The sequence below is a fragment of the Xiphophorus hellerii genome, chromosome 5 (genome assembly GCF_003331165.1).
Source record: "Xiphophorus hellerii strain 12219 chromosome 5, Xiphophorus_hellerii-4.1, whole genome shotgun sequence".
In the NCBI taxonomy this organism is placed as follows: Eukaryota; Metazoa; Chordata; class Actinopteri; order Cyprinodontiformes; family Poeciliidae; genus Xiphophorus; species Xiphophorus hellerii.
In genome coordinates this window covers 16,355,588-16,375,034 of record NC_045676.1, presented here as the reverse complement: position 1 = coordinate 16,375,034, position 19,447 = coordinate 16,355,588, and the positions used below count along the sequence as shown (strand labels likewise).

Sequence of the window (19,447 nt, the reverse complement as noted above, 5' to 3'; positions counted from 1 at the left end):
TGCACCAAAATAAATGAAAGGCATCATAAATATATTTAACAAATGACTGATGATTCACAGTTGAATGACATCCAACCTTTAAAAGCAGAAAGGGCTGGAGCTCACTGTTAATTGTGTCAACTTCATGTAAATTGGTTTCAACACCACATGTTTTTTTTTCTTTAAGACCTCTAAAAGGTCATGTCGTTTGTACGTATAAACAAGCGATTGTCTTAAAAATATCGTAGTAATTTAGATACTACTAAGATACTAATTTAGATATACATGTTTTCCAATTTTTTAAATCATTATCCCATCCACTAGATGTCGCCGTAATCTCAGTGCATGCGTAATCTGTGTAGGTCTTGTCCGTTTTTGAGAGAAATCATTGTTACTAGATTGCCCCCTTCTGGATGGGAGATCAAGTTAAACAAGAGTACTTCGTGTAATATCTAATGTTTTCCCTTTAAAAACTGTCTTGTTTAATACATTTCTGACCGCAGAAGCATGTAAAGACACAAACACCCACTGTTTCACTATTTTGAAAATACTTGATTTGAAATTTCTAACTTATGCAGGCTCCACCGAAGTTATTCCTACCTCTAGTTGATTGAAATTCAAAATAATCAATTAAACTGACTTGACAAATTTCTAAGAAGGGTAGAAAAAGGTTTTGACATGCTGTTTTTTCAGAATAAAAATGTAAACAACTTTTATTTATTTACTCTTTTTAAATCAAGTGCCAGTAGATGTGGCAGATGTATATTTATCCTGTTTCTGACAGATGCATAATGATTTAAATATGTTAATCTTTTGGGAAAGTCTCCTGAGTTTACTATTTGTTGAAACATAGTGCAAAAAATAGTAAGTGCATAATGAATCTATATTATGCACTTACTTGCTCATTATAAACATCACCAGTAAACATCATCCAAGGTAACCCTTTTGAATTAATTCTTAAATTAAACTTGATACAAAAAAGTCCTTTTTTAAATCACAGTGCCATTTTAATGGTAACAACTAAATTATTGGCAGTTAAAAGTAGATCTGTGCCATAATTATAACAGAAAGGCTTAAAATCCCTTAATATACAGAAACCTCGGCACATTGCAATATTTTAACAAAATAACAGCTCACACTTGTAAAATATACAATTCAAAAATATTTACCCTCTACCTTGTTTGCACTGTCATGTAAAACAGCCTTTAATTACACTTTACATCATGGTGGATATACCAGACAGTTTTGATACAAAATGTCATTAAAGATAATTTGTTTTGAACTGTAAAACATCCATTGTTTGTCAGACATACATCAGTGATATATGGAATTAACTGTGAAAAAACAGAGTAACAAAAAATAAAATAAAATAGCTGGACTCCTGATAGTTTAAAGACTGTTCTGATGCAAAATACTTGTGGCAAGCTCTTGTGACATTTAATCCATCAATGTGATTGTGAAGCTTGGTCCACTGTGTCAGGGTTTTCTCCGTCATCAGCAGCATAATCGATGAAAGTATTTTCAGTAGTTCTACCGACAGGGATGATGCTGTGATTGGCAAAAGACTCGTTGTCGCTTTCAATTGTAATGACATTCGGTGAGGACTTTGCTTTGCGCTCGGAACTCTTGCTTTTTTTACTTTTCTTCTTGTGCTTCTTCTTCTTCTTATGGTGGTGCTTGTGTCGCTCATCGATGACCTCTGTGCTCCCACTCCTGCTTCTCTTCCTTGACCTCTCTTTGGATCTTTTATGGTGCTTCTCTTTGCTTTTCTTCTTGTGTTTTGTCAACGACATGGAGTCACTTTGGCCACTTTGGGTGTTCTTGGATGGTTCTGCCAAATGTTTAGCTTTATATTTCCTTTTGCCGCCAGGCTTGTCATGATGAGATTTCCTTTCCGGCGAAGAGGAGGAGTTGCTGGAAAACGCTCTGGATCGAGACCGCCTCCTGTCTCGTCGGTGAGGTGAGTCCCTGCTGCGGCTCCTGGATTTAGAGCGATTGTACTTGTGGCTGCTGTAATAGTAGGACCGTCTCTGTGTGTAGTGAGTTATGCTACCATTCCTCTCTCGTCTGTAATGGGTGTATGACTGGTAGCTGTGGTCGCTGTCCCTCCTTGCATGCATTCCATCACTTTTTGAGAAGTTTCCACGACGAGCATGAGAACTGAAAGTGCTTTGAGAAACTGCTGGGCTTTTGCTAGAGTACTTGCACCCTCTGCTCTTTGAGTGTCTCTTCTTTCTCTTGTGGTCTCTCTCCTTTGATTTATGCCCCTCAATAGACCTTTCCCTACTGTCAAACCTTCTATCTGTTCTTCTACCAGTATTGTATGTGTTTGAGCTAAGTCTTTCTTTAGAGGAGGACTGATGATGGTGGTCTGTTTGGCCATTTTTAGTTTCTCCAGCCTTACTGGAATCACTACTGTGTGAATTTGCAGGACTACAGCTGGTGAAACGGATGTGTTGCGACTGAAGAGGAGCCTCTTGGTTCTCCTCAACAGAAGAACCATCAGAGTCAGAAGACAGATGAACCAGCTCTGGAGTCCTTTCTGTTGTAGGCTTAACATATCCCACAATAAAACAGTCATCACCATCAGAAGATGCACAGTCTTCATTGGTGCCGTCTGCATGAGCAACATCCGTTGGGCTATAAGATCTAATTTGTGGTGGCGAAGCACCAAACGTTCGCTGTTCGTCTTCTGAGCTGCTTTCTGAATCCAAGTCCAGGACTGTCTGAAGGTCTTGCCTGCTGGGCTCTGTTGTTGTTGAATACGAAGGCCCCGGAGTCTCATCGTCCCACAAAGACTGACTCAGAGCAGATGCTGAGTTCCCAGGAGGTTCCATCTCTGCAGAGTTTTCCTCGTCCTCTGAAATGGCGATTACAGAGGAGTTAGAGCTGCTGTGCTCATTGGAGGAGGGTGCAGGGCAATCATAAAGGGCATGTTGGTCGTAGGCCTCCATATTGAAGGGGGACTTTGCAAAATTGATGAACTCGTGCAGAAAGTGTTCAGTCCGACCCTGCAGGAAAGGTCTGAGCTCTTCCTGGATGGCCCCTTCCTCCATATCGTAGCGTGTAATGCGTGACATGATGATATGCTGAACTATGTTGACTAAAGAGCCGTGGGCCCCGTACAGCACCATCAGTTCTCTTTTTAGCCAGGGGATGAGTCTGTGTAGGCAGGCAGGATTTCTTCTATAAAATTCAGCGGATGTGTCTCTGGAGCGCCCGCCGTCTCTCACATTCCTCACCCTCACCCCCCTTCTGTACAGCTCCCTTCTGAAGTTGATCATCTCCTGCTCCCTGACATTGTTCACGGCTCTGCCTTCATTTGCAGCTCTCCTCTTAGCCGCCAACCTCATCATCATGCGGCGAATGTATCGATCCCGTCTCTGCTGGGGTAAATTTGAGGAAGCTTCAAACATTACCCCGTTATCTGGAGGCGGAGAGGTTCTTCTCATCTGTCGATGAACTCCAGTGAGAGTCGTTCGGTATCGAAACCGAACTCCTTCGAAATAACCAAATGAGGAATTTTCCACCTGCTGTTTCAGTTCATATTTTTGAAAGTCCTCATCAGATTTTATGCTGTGATAGATTGAACTAAACGGCTGTTTGCACAGTGGGCACTCAGGTTTGTTCTTCGACCACTCCAGAATACAGCGGAAGCAGAATTTATGGAGGCAGCGGTCCAAGTAAGACATATTATGAAATACGTCCAAACAGATGGGGCACTTGGAGTCTGGAGACACCTCTGCAGACATCGTCTTAGAGGTTTTACGCCTCCCACCCTTTGGGCTGTGCTGTAGGGCAACCTTGATTGCTGACATGATCTGATGAGGAAAAAGGAAAGTTAACCATTTTGAAAAATTAATCAATTTAAAAAAAAACAAAAAACAGTCATGAAACAATTTCACAAAATCACAGCCCTATTTTTTTTTTTAAGTTTCTTGAAGATTTGCATGACAAAATGAAGACAACTTAGTTGGTGTTTCTGGGTGACTTTTTACTTTAATGGCCTTTGAACTAACACTCAAAAATATTTTAGCAGCAGAGAAAGCCTGAGTGGATGATCAATTTCAGTACATCACATTAGCATGATATTGTGTTGCCGTAACAAAAAAACTTAAATTTGATGTTTTATCTTAGTATGCTTCATTTACTACTACTTCCTTTTGTTGAATGTTCTGACGCCAATTCAGGCACCTTAGAAAAGGTGAAAAGTAATGATCCATTCTCCAACTAAGATATTGCTGGTTGGAGAAACTTCCGGTAGGTACAGTAGATAGTATTTTTGGAGCCACATCACCAACACCCAACCATAGACTTAGAGTAGATTTTATAAAGTTACTTTACATGCATTATCTGACGATCTACAACAGAATGACAATAAAGTTATGGTGCATGGGATATTCCCTGAATATGTAACATTCCAATTAAGATATTCACTGTTTATAAAAGGTTATTTTTCTTTATTTTGACACCTAATAATACCAATAAAGTTGCAGTTCTTTCATTTAATATATATATTTAAATAGTGGGCATTTATAAAAAAAGAGAACATTCTTTTTTTAGAGGGTCGTGTAGCTTTTGAGACTAAAACTTTAGCAAATCGGCCAGCATCCTTTAAAATATCCACAATAAGTTGCGAATATTAAAGCTTTTTAAAGCTGTAGCAAGCCCTTCAGATGTGGAAGAAATACTGTACATATATTTTTGATCAACCTCATTGGGTTCACACACGATCAAGTGCCGTTTTATAGTGTTTACATGAAATCCTAAATGATACTGCACTGTTAAAGAAAGGCTTATGTCACTGGAACTGGATTTATACGAGAAAAAAAGCAAACTAACTGAAAACTTTAGTAGCTCAAAATTAATTTATTCCGTTTAATACTCAAACAATTTTAAAACCACTTTACCTTAACAAGGTGTGGTAAGGACAATCATGATTCCTTCTAAGTGTAAGAAACCATAAAGAATTACAGGCACTAAAATCGCTAACCCCGGAGTTAGTGTGTACTCTTCTCTTGAAAACACATTTATATTACTGGGAGGAAAAACTAACTGGAAACTGTCATTTATGGATCAACTCGGTTAAAGTTAGCAGACTAGCTAAATTTAGCTACGAAGGCTAGCAGCACTAGAGCTGGTTAGTTAGTCGGCTTTAGGAAAAGTTGTTTAGCATGCACCTGTTACTTTATTGAACACGTATATGGTCGAAAACTAACTATACCTTCTCTCCTTGAAGAAACTCGCTCATTCCAAGACAAATTTATCGTTAAACATTTCCTTCCTCACATTTCATAAGGCAGGCTTGACAACGGGAAGACCTGTGCACAACTTCCGCCTTTCAAAATAAAACATAGTCCGTTCGCAATGTTTTTTTAAGTTCTGTTGTGCAGAGCATAGAATTTTGAACAAAGCCTTTTTCCGAAACCATAGATCTATTTGTGGACACTTACGTTATTTTTTACTTTGCACACAAAAATGTATGTCTATAACCTAAAGAACGCTAAACCTACAGGAAAACATGCGGTGAGGATCCTTCAATGAAAGAAAATACCGCAAGTGAGGAATGGATCATAACCAAAGGGTGAGGGTATGTTAAAAATTTTAAACAAAACCTTTAGGAGTTTGTGGCAAACTTGGACCTGGATTATTGCTTTGCCTTCCAACATGACATCCATGTCATATTGGACATTGCTGCTGGTAGAAAGCTAACTCCAGAATGAACATTATTGATAGATTTGCTCTCCTGACTTGAATCCCATTGAAAACTTGCGAGGGTCAGCTGAAGATTAAGGTTCATTCCATAAGACCATCAAATTTGAAGCAGCTTGAGCCTACAGGCTGTTATCCAACAAAAATAAAAACACAAAATGACTAATAGCGTCAAGGGTTTTATTAAATTAATTCGTTTCAGCAAAACACAACTCTCATTTATAAATCTAGAATGCTTAAAAGGGTGTTTGAAATTTTTGGGGGAAAAAATAAATATTAGAAAATAAAATTTTGTCCTCAACTATGTTCAAAGCATGACTTCAAACATGCCCTGATTTAGATTGCTTCTAATCAACAAAGAAAAAGCAGCTACGACTTTATCTACACGTTATTTCACGAGCATTTCCATCTGAAGTTCATAAACCAGTTTGTTTTCCTAAATTTTGTGCTGCAGATATTCATGTTGCCGTATGGCTTCATCACTGAGAATAACACCCAATCCCCCAAACACATGTTTTCAAAATTCACATCCCCAATTGTTTCCGTACATTATCTTGGTGATTTTTATGAATTAAGACAACTGCTGTTTGGCAGATGAGCAACCAGTAAATCAGAAATCAGCAAATATTTCTGGTTAAAAGAATTTCTCTACAAACATTAGAGCCATGTTCTTGTGCATAAAGTACACAGTTTATTTTTGTAATATACAGGGGTTTTTTTTACAACAGAAACTCAAGAAAATTAATGAAATATTTCAGGTTCAGTGATGGCCATGTGTTTCAGGGAGACCAGGAAGAACTTCACCCGTCTCAACAATGGTGTCACCCTGAGAACAAAAAAACAACTTAGAGAGCAGGTCTATGACATTAAAGTTGACTAAAGAAAGGTACAAACCTTTATCATTACATAGCAATAAAAGTAACAGAGTCAGAATTTATAAAAAAGAAAAAAAAAAATCACACTCACAGGGAAAAGCCTGGGTTTTAGGTGCACGATGCCATAAGGTCTTTGCTGTGAAGAAAAATGACACCATTGTTTAGTCTCTCCCGATCAAATAATTCACTTATTGGTAACAATTATTTTCTAAATATTAAGGGCAAGAAATACAACCTGACAGTTCCTTTGTTACAATTACATTTAATTATCTGCTTGTCTCTTTTTGTGTCTCTGGCCTGTACACTACCATTACTGTTCCGAAGCATCTGCTTTGATCCTAATCTGTCTCTGCACTTTAATTTGCAACAGAGACTTCATTCTGACAGCCTTACATCACTAATATGAGATTTGCACCACTCTTGATTATTTTTGTTAGTAAGTTTTTGGTATTTGTAGATTTCCAGTGACACAAAAAAAGAAAGCTCTGTAACTTTGGACTGTTTTAGACAAATAATTGCTTTACTTCACTCAGGTCAGACCCTAAATTTTAATTGAATTCTTCCTATGAAAACCTACATTTAAAAAAAAAAAAAAAATCAGAAAAGTTTAACTTTGAAGCTATATTTTCTTTCTTTGTCTGACTGCAACAAAATGGGTTTGTTTCAATATACTGATATGAGTATTTCTTCCCTAACTGCATGTCTAATTAAAAAAACCCAACAAAAATAAACACAAAATGTCACCATTTCTGTGAACTTACAGCAGCGTGGTATTTCACATAGTAGTGGGCAAGCCAGGCAGGTATCAGCAGCCGTGTTAATGTGAAAACACCACCTTTGTACACCTGGTAGGTCTGCAAATACAGAAATGGATCAGCATTAAATAAATAAATTTAAAAAAAGATTTTAAAAAGGTAGATAATTTCAAGACATTTTAGTTAACAAATAATGACCATTTTTTCTCAACTCGAGGATTAAACTGGCCAGTAAGGCTGCAAAGGTATTTGAGTGCGGTCATCAAATGGTTACATGGAACATATTGAATAGCATCTTCATAACAAATACCTTTTGAAGACTTAAAGACTTTTAGTTGAAATATAAATTAAAAAAATCAAATGAAGGTTGATACAACAACAGCAGATCTTTAATGAATTGTGGTGCTAAGCCGTTCAGTGATTTATAAACTAACAGCAGTATTTTAAAGTGTATTCTTTGAGCTACAGGGAGCCAGTGTAGGAACTTTAAAGTGAGTCGTCCAAACTTCAACTTCCCCACTGACTCCATGATATTTTGTCCCAGGATTTACTGAGTAAATAAACATGCTTCAAGTCTCCAGAACCACAAAAATGGGGTTTTGGAGACTTGCATATTTGAAATGCTGAAAATAAGCATATTTTCAGCTTATGCTTAATTTTTCTTCTACAACGGATTCTCCTATGTTCAACAGGTTGAAAAAGTTTAAGACTGCACTTATCATTAAAAGTATTATGTGCTGCAACTTATTGCAGCATTGTTTTTAATTTAACCATTCAAAATGTTCCTGTGTCATTTTGATTTACGAACTTAACAGAGAAGTTAGATTTACAAAATTAGCAGAGAAGATTAAATCATTTTAACCGTCAGAGTAGCTTTATCTACACAGGTCTGATGATTAACTTCTACATACATTTTACTCTGTTTGCTGGTGAACTTCAATGAAAGAATACATTTTCTGGGTACTGCAAATACAGTAATTACAATTGCTCAAACTGTTATCTGAAATTTAATTAAAGTGATAAACTACAGAAAATGTAGCAATTGGTATTGCATTGTAAAATACGCAAACAATGGCCTATATACAGACCACTGTTTTAATTAGATACTTTAAGCCTAACTAAATAATCTTCGCACCATAATATCATTGTAAGTTTAATGAGGCGCACATTTATCTTAATACAGCTGAATATCAGTTCAGATCACATTTAATATAACGTGTTGTTGTGTTTTCATGACTCACATAAAGCCTCCACAGACTCTTCGGCTCCAGAAACCCGGCCCAGAACTTAGCGACAGGCCCGAGAGGTTTGGGCTGCTGCACTGGCTCCCTGTGACTGAGCTCCTGGTCCTTTAGCCACTGCCTCCGGAGCTTCACTAGCTGCTGGAAGCGCAGCTTCTCGTCTGGTGGGTAGCCAGACATTATTATTCTTGAACGTTCAACCTCGACAGACCTACAATGACACCATGGAGGACACTTCCCTTAGCAGACAAGAGTAGCCGGAAATGCTACAAGAAGACAATTTAAGAGTTTGACTAATCTGAGAGTGACATCTACTGGACAATAATAGGAAGGAAACCGGTTGAGGGATACAGGCTGGGAAAAGGGAGAGAAAAGCTTTTGCGAGGTGGGGTCTATATGTCCCTGGTTTTCTCCTAAATACACCAAAATTTAATAAAAAAAAAATAAAATCTTAACAATACTTTACAAGTAAATGCTGCATGAATTATTCGTCTTTAGCTGAAGGTCTTTGGAACTGCTTTGCTGTTTTTATATTATTAATTTTAGCCGCTAGAAGGCGCCAGAAGCAAAATTCTGACAAAAACAAAGAATAATATTCCTTATTTTAACGGAACCTACCTAAAACTCGGGCTTTATTTCAAGTAATATGTAGAACATTTTATTAGGAAGTTAATTTTCAAGAGACATACGTGACTTTAAACGGTTCTCTGCATCACACATTAATTTCTATGTGTGTGAAGGACACCTCACTACTTGTTCTTTTTTTTTTCATTTTATTGTTATTGTTTGTTTGTGTGTGTGTGTGTGTGTGTGTATCTGGGTGTGTTTTATTTGCCTGTCACTTGCTGCATAAACGGGATTATTCTATTCTATTCAATTCAAATTGACATGCTAATAGCTGAAATAGTGAACATTTCCCCCTTTTAGATCAGTGAAGATGATTACAATTCTTTATATTTGCTAAATGAGAGAATAATGTGACAGAGAATTGCCTGGAGAAGTATTTTCTTCATTTTCTCCACATCCAGAAAATTACACGTTTTCAGTATTTGGTAGATCTTCCATTTGAACTGTATGACTTCGTTTTAGGCATCGTTCCATAAGCTTCTCCCAGTAGTTTACTACAATATTCTGTTCGTAATTTTATAAATAGTTAGGTTAAAAGGGACCCATAGCTTTCCACCAGCCATAATTGGTAAAAATAAAATAAAAATAAACATACATAAAGAGGGATTCTTTTACTTTGAAAGTAGTCGGAAATAGTCATATGACGTCTGTCCTCGCCGTTACTTTTAGCATCATGTCTTTAATTAGCTAACGCTTCTTTATTTTTGGGATTGAAGCTCAATAAAAAAAAAACACCACACAATTTGCAAATGTTTCTCGACTTAGATTTTAACACTTTATAAAGGTAAGAGACGTTTAAAACGCATGTTTTCGTCGGGTCGATGTTAAGGCTAGCCATTCTGTGTAATTAACCTTGGTCCGGTTTTGTTAGGATGGTTTAATTATCATTAAACAGCTGCAAGTAAAACGTTAGATGACAACAGAACTTTTAAATTACTGTGAATGTTAGTTATAGGTCTAAGCTTAATTTCTGGTCAATTAAATAATTTTGTTTTTAGAAGTAGCTAGCGCTGTCATGTGAGCTAAGCGATAACAAGTGAAAATCTGTCTTGACCTGTATTGTATAAGCTTGAATTTCGAGTTACATGTGGTAACAATGAGGAAAATAATAGCACGTTAATACCATTAAAACGGTTCCCATAGTTTTCTTAGAATATATAAAGAAGTCAAATAGGTGTATTAAAACTAATAGTCACAACACAGACGATGGCATACAGGTGCATCTCAATAAATTAGTCTGTTATTTAAATAAATATTCCTGTTAACTATGATGATTTTCTGCGTACACCTAATGAAAACATACCATTTAAGATTAGAAGATTACATCAGAACAATGAACACCATTTATTAGACATAAATATGGGCTTAATGAGCATTATGCCAAGACTTACTTAAAGGTTTTTATTTTGGATTTTTTTTTTTTCTTTTTCAGGACAATCCCAGTCTTTGGATGGAGTCATTTTCCAGCTTCTCGCTATTTTCTATAATCATACAAAGGGTCCTCAGGTTTCAGGATTCAGGTCATAGTGCAACAAAGTTGCAGAAGAATGGTCAAATATTTTTGTAGCTCCACAGACATAAAGAGCACATGGGACCATGTTGTCTCTGCCTTTTGGCAGAGATACCCTAATCCTTTCAGGTAGTGAAACTCTTTTCATTGTCTCTATTATATCAAGCCATATTGTTGAAACATATTTGGAGGATATGAAAAGTGAAAAAGGGATTTTGTGATGAGTGGTAATGTGACCCAAATGTTATGTTTTACATAAAAATAAAGCTTTGTTACTGCTAACTTGTTAGAATGCATTTAGGTCAGACTAAAATATCCACTCTGGGTAACTGTTTTATTATAATAAACAGCCTTTAGAGAATTTGCAACAGGTGGCGCCTTTGTGTCTAAAATAAATGCACAGCATTTTTTTAAATATCATTAAAATGCGCAAAAGGTGTCTGGCGTTTATAATAAATGATGAGGCAAATTCTTAATGAATCAATAAAAACACCTTCCAAAGACCATTTTTAATATGTGACACATGACACTGAATGTGCATTGCTCTGAAAGAGCAAGACGACCTCAGTCATGATTAGAACAGAGAACTGAAAAACGTCACCAGGGAAGTAAAACTAGGCTCAGTCTGTTCAAGTTCTCTGGAGGGTAATCTGCTTCTTACCTCCGGCTGCCCCGGCCCGTTCTTTTTACAGTGAAAACATTAAGAGTTTTGCAACACGTTGCAAACACTGATCTGCGATCTTGAGACTAGAAATAAAATTAATATAAGAACAGTGAAATGAGCTCAGTGATGACTGTAAAAACACACACACACACAATCTAGACAAAAAGTTTTCAACCTGAATTAACAAAATTATTTGATGTCAGACTCAGGAACATTTATTAAAAGTCTAGTTGTTGAGTTGGTTAAATGAAGACCAAACATAAACAAATAAATTAACGTAAATACGAAGTCAATCAATGTCAAAGCCACTCTCTTGACTCATTTAGCTCTCAGCCAAAACTGCAAAAGTTAATTTCAATCAATAAGATAAAATACATTTGTGTCATTTGTTGTGGCCATTTGGGAACTTTGCAATTATCTTTAAAAGAAACATTGGTCCTATCACTGAGCCTTAGGAGACCCTCGGATGAAAATTTTAGCATATAGAAGTCTATTTTCTCCACAGCAATGTCAGATGTTTTTTTTTTAGTTCCAAAAAAATAAAAAATACACATGGATCATGTTGTTTAGTATCTCAAATATCACAAAGATGATTCTGTCAAGAATATTCTTTTTTATATGTTAGTGAAATGCTTTGACAAAGAAACAGAACTGTAGTCTCTGTTTTCTGACTTCGTTTTATCAGTAAAGGGATTAGCTTAACGTGATAACAAAGCCTTCATGAAATCCTTCACCACCACTGTTTATACACAATACAAAGTCTCAAAGGTGTAAAAATACTGAGCACCCAGTGCTAAAGTGACTCTATGTCTCCCAGCACCCATGTTCTCACTGAGGACGTTGTGTACCGGGAGGTGACCACGGACCACCGGCTCCTCTCCAGACGCCTGCTGATGAAGACCAATCGGCTGCCTCGCTGGGCAGAGCGGTTCTTCCCTTCCGGCATGTCTCGCTACGTCTACATCCTTGAGGACTCCATTCTGGACCCGGTCAACAGAAGCTTGACCACCTACACGTGGAACCTAAATCACACGACTCTCATGGTGAGGCCTCATTCTCTGTGAAAAAGCAAAAGGAAAACAGAAAAATATCCTGTTACATGTAAAACATTTTAGCTTAGAATCTAGTATTAGCGAATTTTTGTTCTAATGAGTGGGCACACTTTTCTCTCTCCTGGTTCAGTCTGTGGAGGAGCGTTGTGTTTTCTTAGATTCAGCAGAGCAGCCATCAACCACACAGCTAAAACGGGAAGCATGGATATCTTCAAGCATTTTTGGCTTCTCCAAACCCATTCAGGTACATTTACTTGCAGTTTACTTCAATAAGCTCACCTGTGCAAACCTTTGGATTGCTTTATAGACGTCCCTTTTAACGCTCGTTTCTTGTGACGTGCAGACAGGCTATTTTGAGTTCTGCCAAGGTGTTTAGAAGTAGCCAAGTGGCCGATTGTATGTTTGGAGAAGCTGCAGAACTCCACTACTTAGGGGGGAGAATCAGTAGACAGGACAGCTGTTAAGCAAATAGAATTTTATAAAGAGAAGCCATTGTTGAATGGAAGTCTGGAAATCTCATTTGCAGTATGAGTTTGTAACATGAGAAGGTATTAAAACGTTTAAGGGGGCACGAGTACCATTCCTAGTCACTGTTTGTAATTTAGTTCACCTGTCAAGGGGAGTTTATTCATTTTCAAATGCTTAATCATTTGATCTATTACTTTAAGGGTGTTGTAGAGAACATTTCAATTCAAAGTACTTTGCAGGATGAAAACATAAAACAGAAATATACTGCACTGACATGAAGGAAAGTGATGAAAAGTCTAAAGACTGAAATTAATGATGTTTGTATTGGTATAATAAGTGGAAGAGTCAAAGGCAACGTTAATGAGCAGATGGGGTTTTAGCTTCGATCTAAAGGAAGTCAGTGTTCCAGCAGTTTTTCAGTTTTCTGGATGTTTTTTCCAGATTAGTGCAGCATAAAAACTGAATGCTTCTTCTCCATATTGCAGAGTATTTTAAAATCATAGATCTGGAACGTTGATGTGACAACAACATGGCTTCAATGTATTTTGGTGCTAAGCCATTCAGTGATCGCTAAACCAAATATCTTCATGTCTGTTCTCTGGGTCACAAGGAGCCAGTGAAATAACGTTAGGACTGGGTGATGTGCTTTATGTTCCTGGTTTTAGTGAGAACGCGAGCAGCAGCAGCGCTCTGGATCAGCTGCAGTTGGATGACACTTCAGATAGACCTTTGAGGACACTGTTGCAGTAATCCTACTAAAGATAAATGCAAGATTTTGTTGGGATATTAGACCTTCAATCTAAGCAGTACTAAAACCATTAACTGTAATTAAAATCATAATATTCCAGACTTTATTAAACATCTCCAGTCAGACAGAGACACATAGGAGTGTACTTCTGTTGTCATTAAATTACCATTTCCTGTTGTGTACTTTCCCAGGAGTTTGGATTGGCCCGCTTCAAGAGCAACCAGGCGAAGGCCATGAAGGGGCTGGAATACGCTCTGTCCAATCTGCAGGGTATGTATGCTACGTTTGAGCTTCAGATGAGGGCAAGGCGAAGTGTAACGTCTTATTAATATGTAATATGTTTAAATAACAAAAGATTCGAGAAACTTCTCCTGTTGTTCCTGCTCCGACAAAAGTATAAAGTTTGGAGGTCTGACATAAAAGAAGACAAAGTCACTTTTGAGAAAGAAAACCATAAACCGTTCAGTTAGAAACAAATGTAATCTGCTATTAACAGATAGCTGCTTGTTTTGATCTGTCACAGTTAGGCCTGTCACGATAACAAGTTTTGCTGAGCGATTCATTGTCTCAAAAATTATTGCGATAAACGATAATATTGTCTGAAGACCTTTTTACACTGATGTAATGGAAATGACGTAATAATGCATGCGATTTCTTGCCAAAGATAGATACACTTTATTTTCAAAAGACCATTTAACACTGGAACTGATAAACAAAATAAACAAAACAACCAAAAACCAAATGGATTCTCAGTCTCCATTGATAAAAAATTTACTTGAATAAAAACTAAACAACATAAAGCCAAAGTGGAAATAAATACTGCATTCAACCAAAAGAGTGCAGATTATGAAGTCTATATACTATATTGCCCTTCAGTAATAATTAGATTTAAATAGAGAAAATGGGCACATCGACTACCTGATGCAATAGTTCACACTACATGATTTTTTGCTCCTATTTTTCCCCTTATGACAATCTTAGAACATTGGTCATTCTAAGATTGTCGCTTGGGATTTCGTCATCCTGTAGTGTGTGGTGTGTTACGGGATCTAAATCAGGGGTTTTCCCAGACTGGGAGCTAATGCAGCCTGTTGAATGTAACAGGTAGTCAATCAGAAAGCACAGATTCCCTCCTGGCTTTCTGAGGGGAAATTACAGAGGGGAATCCCAAACAGCTGACACAGCGCAACCCGAAGTCCAGTGGACATTGGAGATGATATGTGGAAACAACATTAATGTTTATTCAACATGAAAAGAATATAGAAATGACAAGGGGAGGAGTTGGAGCGAAACTGCTACTGCAGTTGATAAACCCGGTAACTTTTCAGCTGTTCTTTAACGTGACATAAATAGGTTATAATAATTTTCATTCAGTCAGGACTTTACGCTGACACTAGCCACTTGCATTGCAGGTAGATTGTAGTAAAGCATTGATTAATGCCTGGTTTTAAAATTAGTTCACTGAACTTGTAGCCATTATTTTGTGCCCATTGTTGGACACCACACGGCAGGATCGAACCCGATAGAACCTTTATACCTAGGATTTCTGTCGGCTAATGTGTGGTCTGTCAGGTTTTGAAAATGGGCCGACAATCGGCCGACGTCGTGTGCGCTGGGCTTTACACTAAGGAAATGAGGAAGGGAGGGTCAGTGGAGAGCACCGGAGTTGAGCCTTTTTTCATTCAGTGTCATCAACAGAAAGAGAAAAAGGCCGGAAGAGACGATTAAAGCCGATAATTAAAATGACGCCGATAGTTTTAATTTATCGAACGATTAATTGATTTATCGTTTATCGCGACAGGCCTAGTCACAGTGTAGCTTCTTGCGCGGTCTGGTAGTCCTGTGCTCCAAACTGCGTTGTGCTGATGCAGCAGCGTACTGTTGTCTAAAAGGGCGTTCTCCCATTGTTGTGATTCTGTTTTATTGCCCCATTGTTGATGGCTCTGCAGGACTGGGCATCAGGCTGAGCGTTGGGGTGAGTATGTTGGGTGGGTGGCGGGGTGGCATCAATTTGACACTCTTGGCCTCTGCCCATGGTTGTCACATGAGCCTGCAGCAATAGATAGAGTAGTGGAGGTACTGACACCCCCATTCTTCTGTGAAAATATTACCAGTTAGAGCAACAATGTCTTTATGTGGTCCTCAAAACACCAATAAAATATCTGTTTTGATGCAGCATGGATAACCTAGCATTACTTCCAGCAGTTGCAATTTGTGAAAAATTGCCTGCATGCATTATTATTTATAATTCATTTTTGTTTGTCGCAAGCAAAAACTCTAGTGGCATCTAAATATTAAAATAAGATGAAAATGCATGATATAATCAGAGCATGTGCATTGCTTCCATATCTCAGATTAAAAGGCCCAAATAAAGTCCTTGTTATTTAGTACATTTTGATTTGAGGCTTGTGGTTTGTTTTTGTAGTTTTTCTGTTACTGTAGACTGTCAGTAAGTCACATAGCCTAGAAACACACCAAGTTATGGTCCTTCTTATATATTGTAGTCATTTGGTTGTTTGTAGGGATTTTGATTCAGAGCCAAATTTGAGGGAAAGTGGTGAAGTGTTATGTGTGCAAAGGATTTCAGAAAAATTGGCATGCGGTTTTCCTAGGTCTGTTTTTCTGCTGTCATTAGCTCCACATAAAAACAGACTGCTTTTAATTTTCTGCCTTAAGCATGTAGCTGCATGTTGCATTTCTGTTTTGCTGTTGACAAACTGTCACTGCTGCCAGCAGCAGTTGTTCGAGAAGCCTGGAGGAATTTATTTCCATATGCAGAAGTTTTAACCCTTGAACTTTTTCACATTTTCTCCAAGTTGTAAAGAAGGTTGAAGCAAAGTTAGGTTATACAAATATCTCAACGTCATCCAGTAATTGGAAGATCACTGCACAACTGCACTCTTAGCAACATTAGACAGTGAGCGCGCTAATCTGAGAAGCAACCATCGGTTTTGATCATTGTAGGTCTGGACGAGCTGCAGAGTCCCACAGCTCCTGTAGAGAATATGGCAAACGTGTGAGAGAAGGTGCTTTACTCTGAAAGCTAAACTGAACCCTCTCTCCTGCATTCAGCATGCATGGTGCAAAACTAAAACCCCATCCTGAAGGCACACCACACTTTTCAGATTTTTTTACAGCAAAAACAAGAAAAATGTCATTTTCCTTCCAGCTCATAAGTATGCACAAATTTGTGTTGGTGTGTTACAAAACACGTTGTCGTCTGTGGTTGTAGTGTGACTAAATGTGAAAAGGGTCAAGAAGATGACGATTTCCTGAGGCGCCTTAGAAAACCAAACTTGTATTCTGTTCTACTCCCACTCTGCTTTCTGTCTCTTAGCAAGTCATCAAACTGCACGTTCTCAGGTGCTTGGATGTTTTGAGCTTACTAAAAATCAGGTGACAGCTGGGATATTGTGTTATATGTTTACCACATTTGAATTTTTAATTTTGAAGAAGGAAAAAAACCAGAATTGGTAAAAGATTTGAATCGGCAAGTCAAATCTCAAAGCAAACCAAAACTTTGTCAGCCTCCAGAAGCCTCATTGGTACATCTCCTTTTTTTTTGTTCTTTTACAAAATAAGCAAAGCCTTCTTAGCATAAGTACTTTAAGAATATTGGAGTAAACTTTTCACAGTAGCTGCGATACACTGAGGCGACCTCAGAACTTTTCTACCTGCTTTTTCACTTTGCTGAAATCCGCTGCAACGTTTGAAGAGACCGGTTCATCCCTGCTGTCCATTCTGTCTTTATTGTGCTTATTGATCTCCCTTGAGGTTCGAAGGTTCACCGTCAGGACAGACACACACACACGCACTCAGGCACTTGCACTCCATAGCCCACGGCAGTGAATCCATTCTGAGCCAGTTCAAACCAGCATAAAAATGAGGGTGTTCTGTTTACTTGTAGGATCTCCAAGGTCCTCTGTGCTTGTTTTTATGTCACCTATTCATCTGACATCCTCGAGTCCATAATATGGAAAACAGATGACTGGCTGTCTGGAACTCAGACAGCTCTCAAATGAACTCAGATTAAATTAAAGCCTTTGAGATATTGCCTGTTTAGAGTAAGGATACAGAGACTCATTCTCGTTTTAAACTCTTATTTCTTTGGAAATGATCTCAGGTAAGCCAATAAGTGAGAGTTAAAGCCATGGTAGTAATTGCAGTTGAGCCTTGCACTCCTAACTTGATGCCTGCAGCATCGGTAAATCTGTCGACATGCTTAGACAACGGTGCCTTTGATGCCTCCTCAGATTTTCTTAAAAACACAAAAATATTACAAGAAAGTCACCTGAAACCCCGCCTTGCAAAAGTAATTCTGTCCCTTTAACATGTTCACATTTTTTTTTATGTGACAACCACAACAAAGGGTTGTTGGGTGGTTGTGTGAAATGCCTTAGGACACATAAAGTTCTTTCTATTCTCATGGTCATTAGTCATGAAACACAGCAGACAGATCAGAGATAAATGTGTTGCACAAATCAAACCTACACAGCTGCCCACCTGAACGGACAGACTGGGTAAGAAAGCCATTACTGAGGAAAATCCTGCCTTCGTGTTACAGTGGACATGTGGGAGAAGGCGATCTGGTCAGATGAGACCAAACTGAACCTTCTGGCCTACATGCAGAACGTGGCAGCATCATGCTGTGGGGATGTTTTTCAGGGATGCAGGGAAAGGGAAGCCGGTCATTTGATGGGAAGGTTAGTGCCGCTAAATATCGGACAAAGATTTCAGGCTTCCAGCAGCGTGGTCAAACAGTCTGTAGATAAAGCGTGTTCTGCTGATTGTCTGTTCTGAACAGACCATCTTTGCCAAGATTTGAAAATTGATGTTCAAGCTTAATCTTTGTGGTTGAGCTTGAACTATTTTTCAAAGAATAATGTTCAAAGCAGAATCCTAAAGACTTCACATTTACACACTACTGTTGGTCTACGACTTAAAATCCCAATTAATTATACTGTATTCAGGTTTGTAGTTGCAACAAGGCAAAATGGAAAAAAAGATCAAGATGTATGAATACTTTTGCAACGAGTCATGCAGATGTTGAATATTCATGCCTTGGTTATTGATTTAAGGAAAGTTGATCTTCTTTCTGTCTGATCCCGCTCTGGTTCTGGTAGGAGAGGCGCCGCAACGGCTACTCCGGGACTCAGTGAGACCCCCGTCAGAGAAGGCCAAGGAGGCGGCCAAGACTCTGGCTTCAGCTGCCACCGCTCCTCAGAAATCCCAGCAGTACGTCTGACGGCCGGGAGCGGGAGGCTCAGGGCCTAAGATGAGGGCTAACTGCGACTGACTTGGTTCTTTTCATCATGTGTGTTTTTTTTTTTTTCTGTCTCAGTTCTGTTAAATCTCAGGTGTTTGTATGAAAGCCGTCTGCCTTTCAGTGCTAGAAAATGTCAGTCAGCCAGGTGTTAATACTGAGTCCAGATAACTTCACATTTTAAGTTCTCCCAGTAGAGACGATGTTGATTTTATTTTTACTTTTTAGAGCTAATATATAGAGCTAATATATGCATCAGTAATTTGTGACATGATCATTAGAAAGCATAAAATGCCTATGCTGACACTGACGATCACAACAGACTGGCTCTATCAGAATGAGCAACATTTTCACTGATTTACTGTAACGTGATCAGGCTGTAACTGAATGACTGCTTCTGAGGTGCAATAATGAAACTGAATCGACTTTTATTTTAAAGCTTGTTCTTAAGATCATTCTGATTTCAGCGACTGCATTCCTTTCAAGTTTGAATTTGACTGGATTTTTATTTGTTGTCTAAGCCTTGGATAAAAGATACAATATGACAGATGTA

General features: G+C 38.2%; 3 protein-coding genes across 6 annotated transcripts; 1 reads left to right on the top strand and 2 right to left on the bottom strand.

Annotated features, from left to right (window-relative positions):
* Window positions 1-961: 961 nt before the first annotated feature.
* On the bottom strand, window positions 962-5,314 carry toporsa (topoisomerase I binding, arginine/serine-rich a). 3 transcript variants are annotated; one of them, XM_032563703.1, is made up of 2 exons: window positions 5,204-5,314; window positions 962-3,800 (listed from the first exon to the last, which is right to left on the bottom strand). In XM_032563703.1, the coding sequence occupies exons 1-2, from the start codon at window positions 5,228-5,230 to the stop codon at window positions 1,425-1,427; spliced, it is 2,403 nt and encodes an 800-aa protein (XP_032419594.1). In that variant the 5' UTR covers window positions 5,231-5,314; the 3' UTR covers window positions 962-1,424. The 3 variants fall into 3 exon arrangements, with proteins under 3 accessions (XP_032419594.1, XP_032419595.1, XP_032419596.1); XM_032563704.1 differs by having other exon boundaries at window positions 5,160-5,307; XM_032563705.1 differs by lacking the exon at window positions 5,204-5,314 and adding an exon at window positions 4,890-5,146.
* A 1,040-nt stretch (window positions 5,315-6,354) lies between these two features.
* On the bottom strand, window positions 6,355-8,833 carry ndufb6 (NADH:ubiquinone oxidoreductase subunit B). The gene is made up of 4 exons (XM_032563711.1): window positions 8,563-8,833; window positions 7,328-7,420; window positions 6,658-6,702; window positions 6,355-6,517 (listed from the first exon to the last, which is right to left on the bottom strand). The coding sequence occupies exons 1-4, from the start codon at window positions 8,740-8,742 to the stop codon at window positions 6,452-6,454; spliced, it is 384 nt and encodes a 127-aa protein (XP_032419602.1). The 5' UTR covers window positions 8,743-8,833; the 3' UTR covers window positions 6,355-6,451.
* A 985-nt stretch (window positions 8,834-9,818) lies between these two features.
* LOC116720438 (PRELI domain-containing protein 1, mitochondrial-like) lies at window positions 9,819-19,447 on the top strand. Of its 2 annotated transcripts, XM_032563710.1 has the most exons (7): window positions 9,819-9,973; window positions 10,622-10,828; window positions 12,181-12,406; window positions 12,546-12,659; window positions 13,823-13,901; window positions 15,581-15,606; window positions 18,755-19,447. In XM_032563710.1, the coding sequence occupies exons 2-7, from the start codon at window positions 10,737-10,739 to the stop codon at window positions 18,788-18,790; spliced, it is 573 nt and encodes a 190-aa protein (XP_032419601.1). In that variant the 5' UTR covers window positions 9,819-9,973; window positions 10,622-10,736; the 3' UTR covers window positions 18,791-19,447. The 2 variants fall into 2 exon arrangements, with proteins under 2 accessions (XP_032419601.1, XP_032419600.1); XM_032563709.1 differs by lacking the exon at window positions 15,581-15,606 and having other exon boundaries at window positions 9,820-9,973.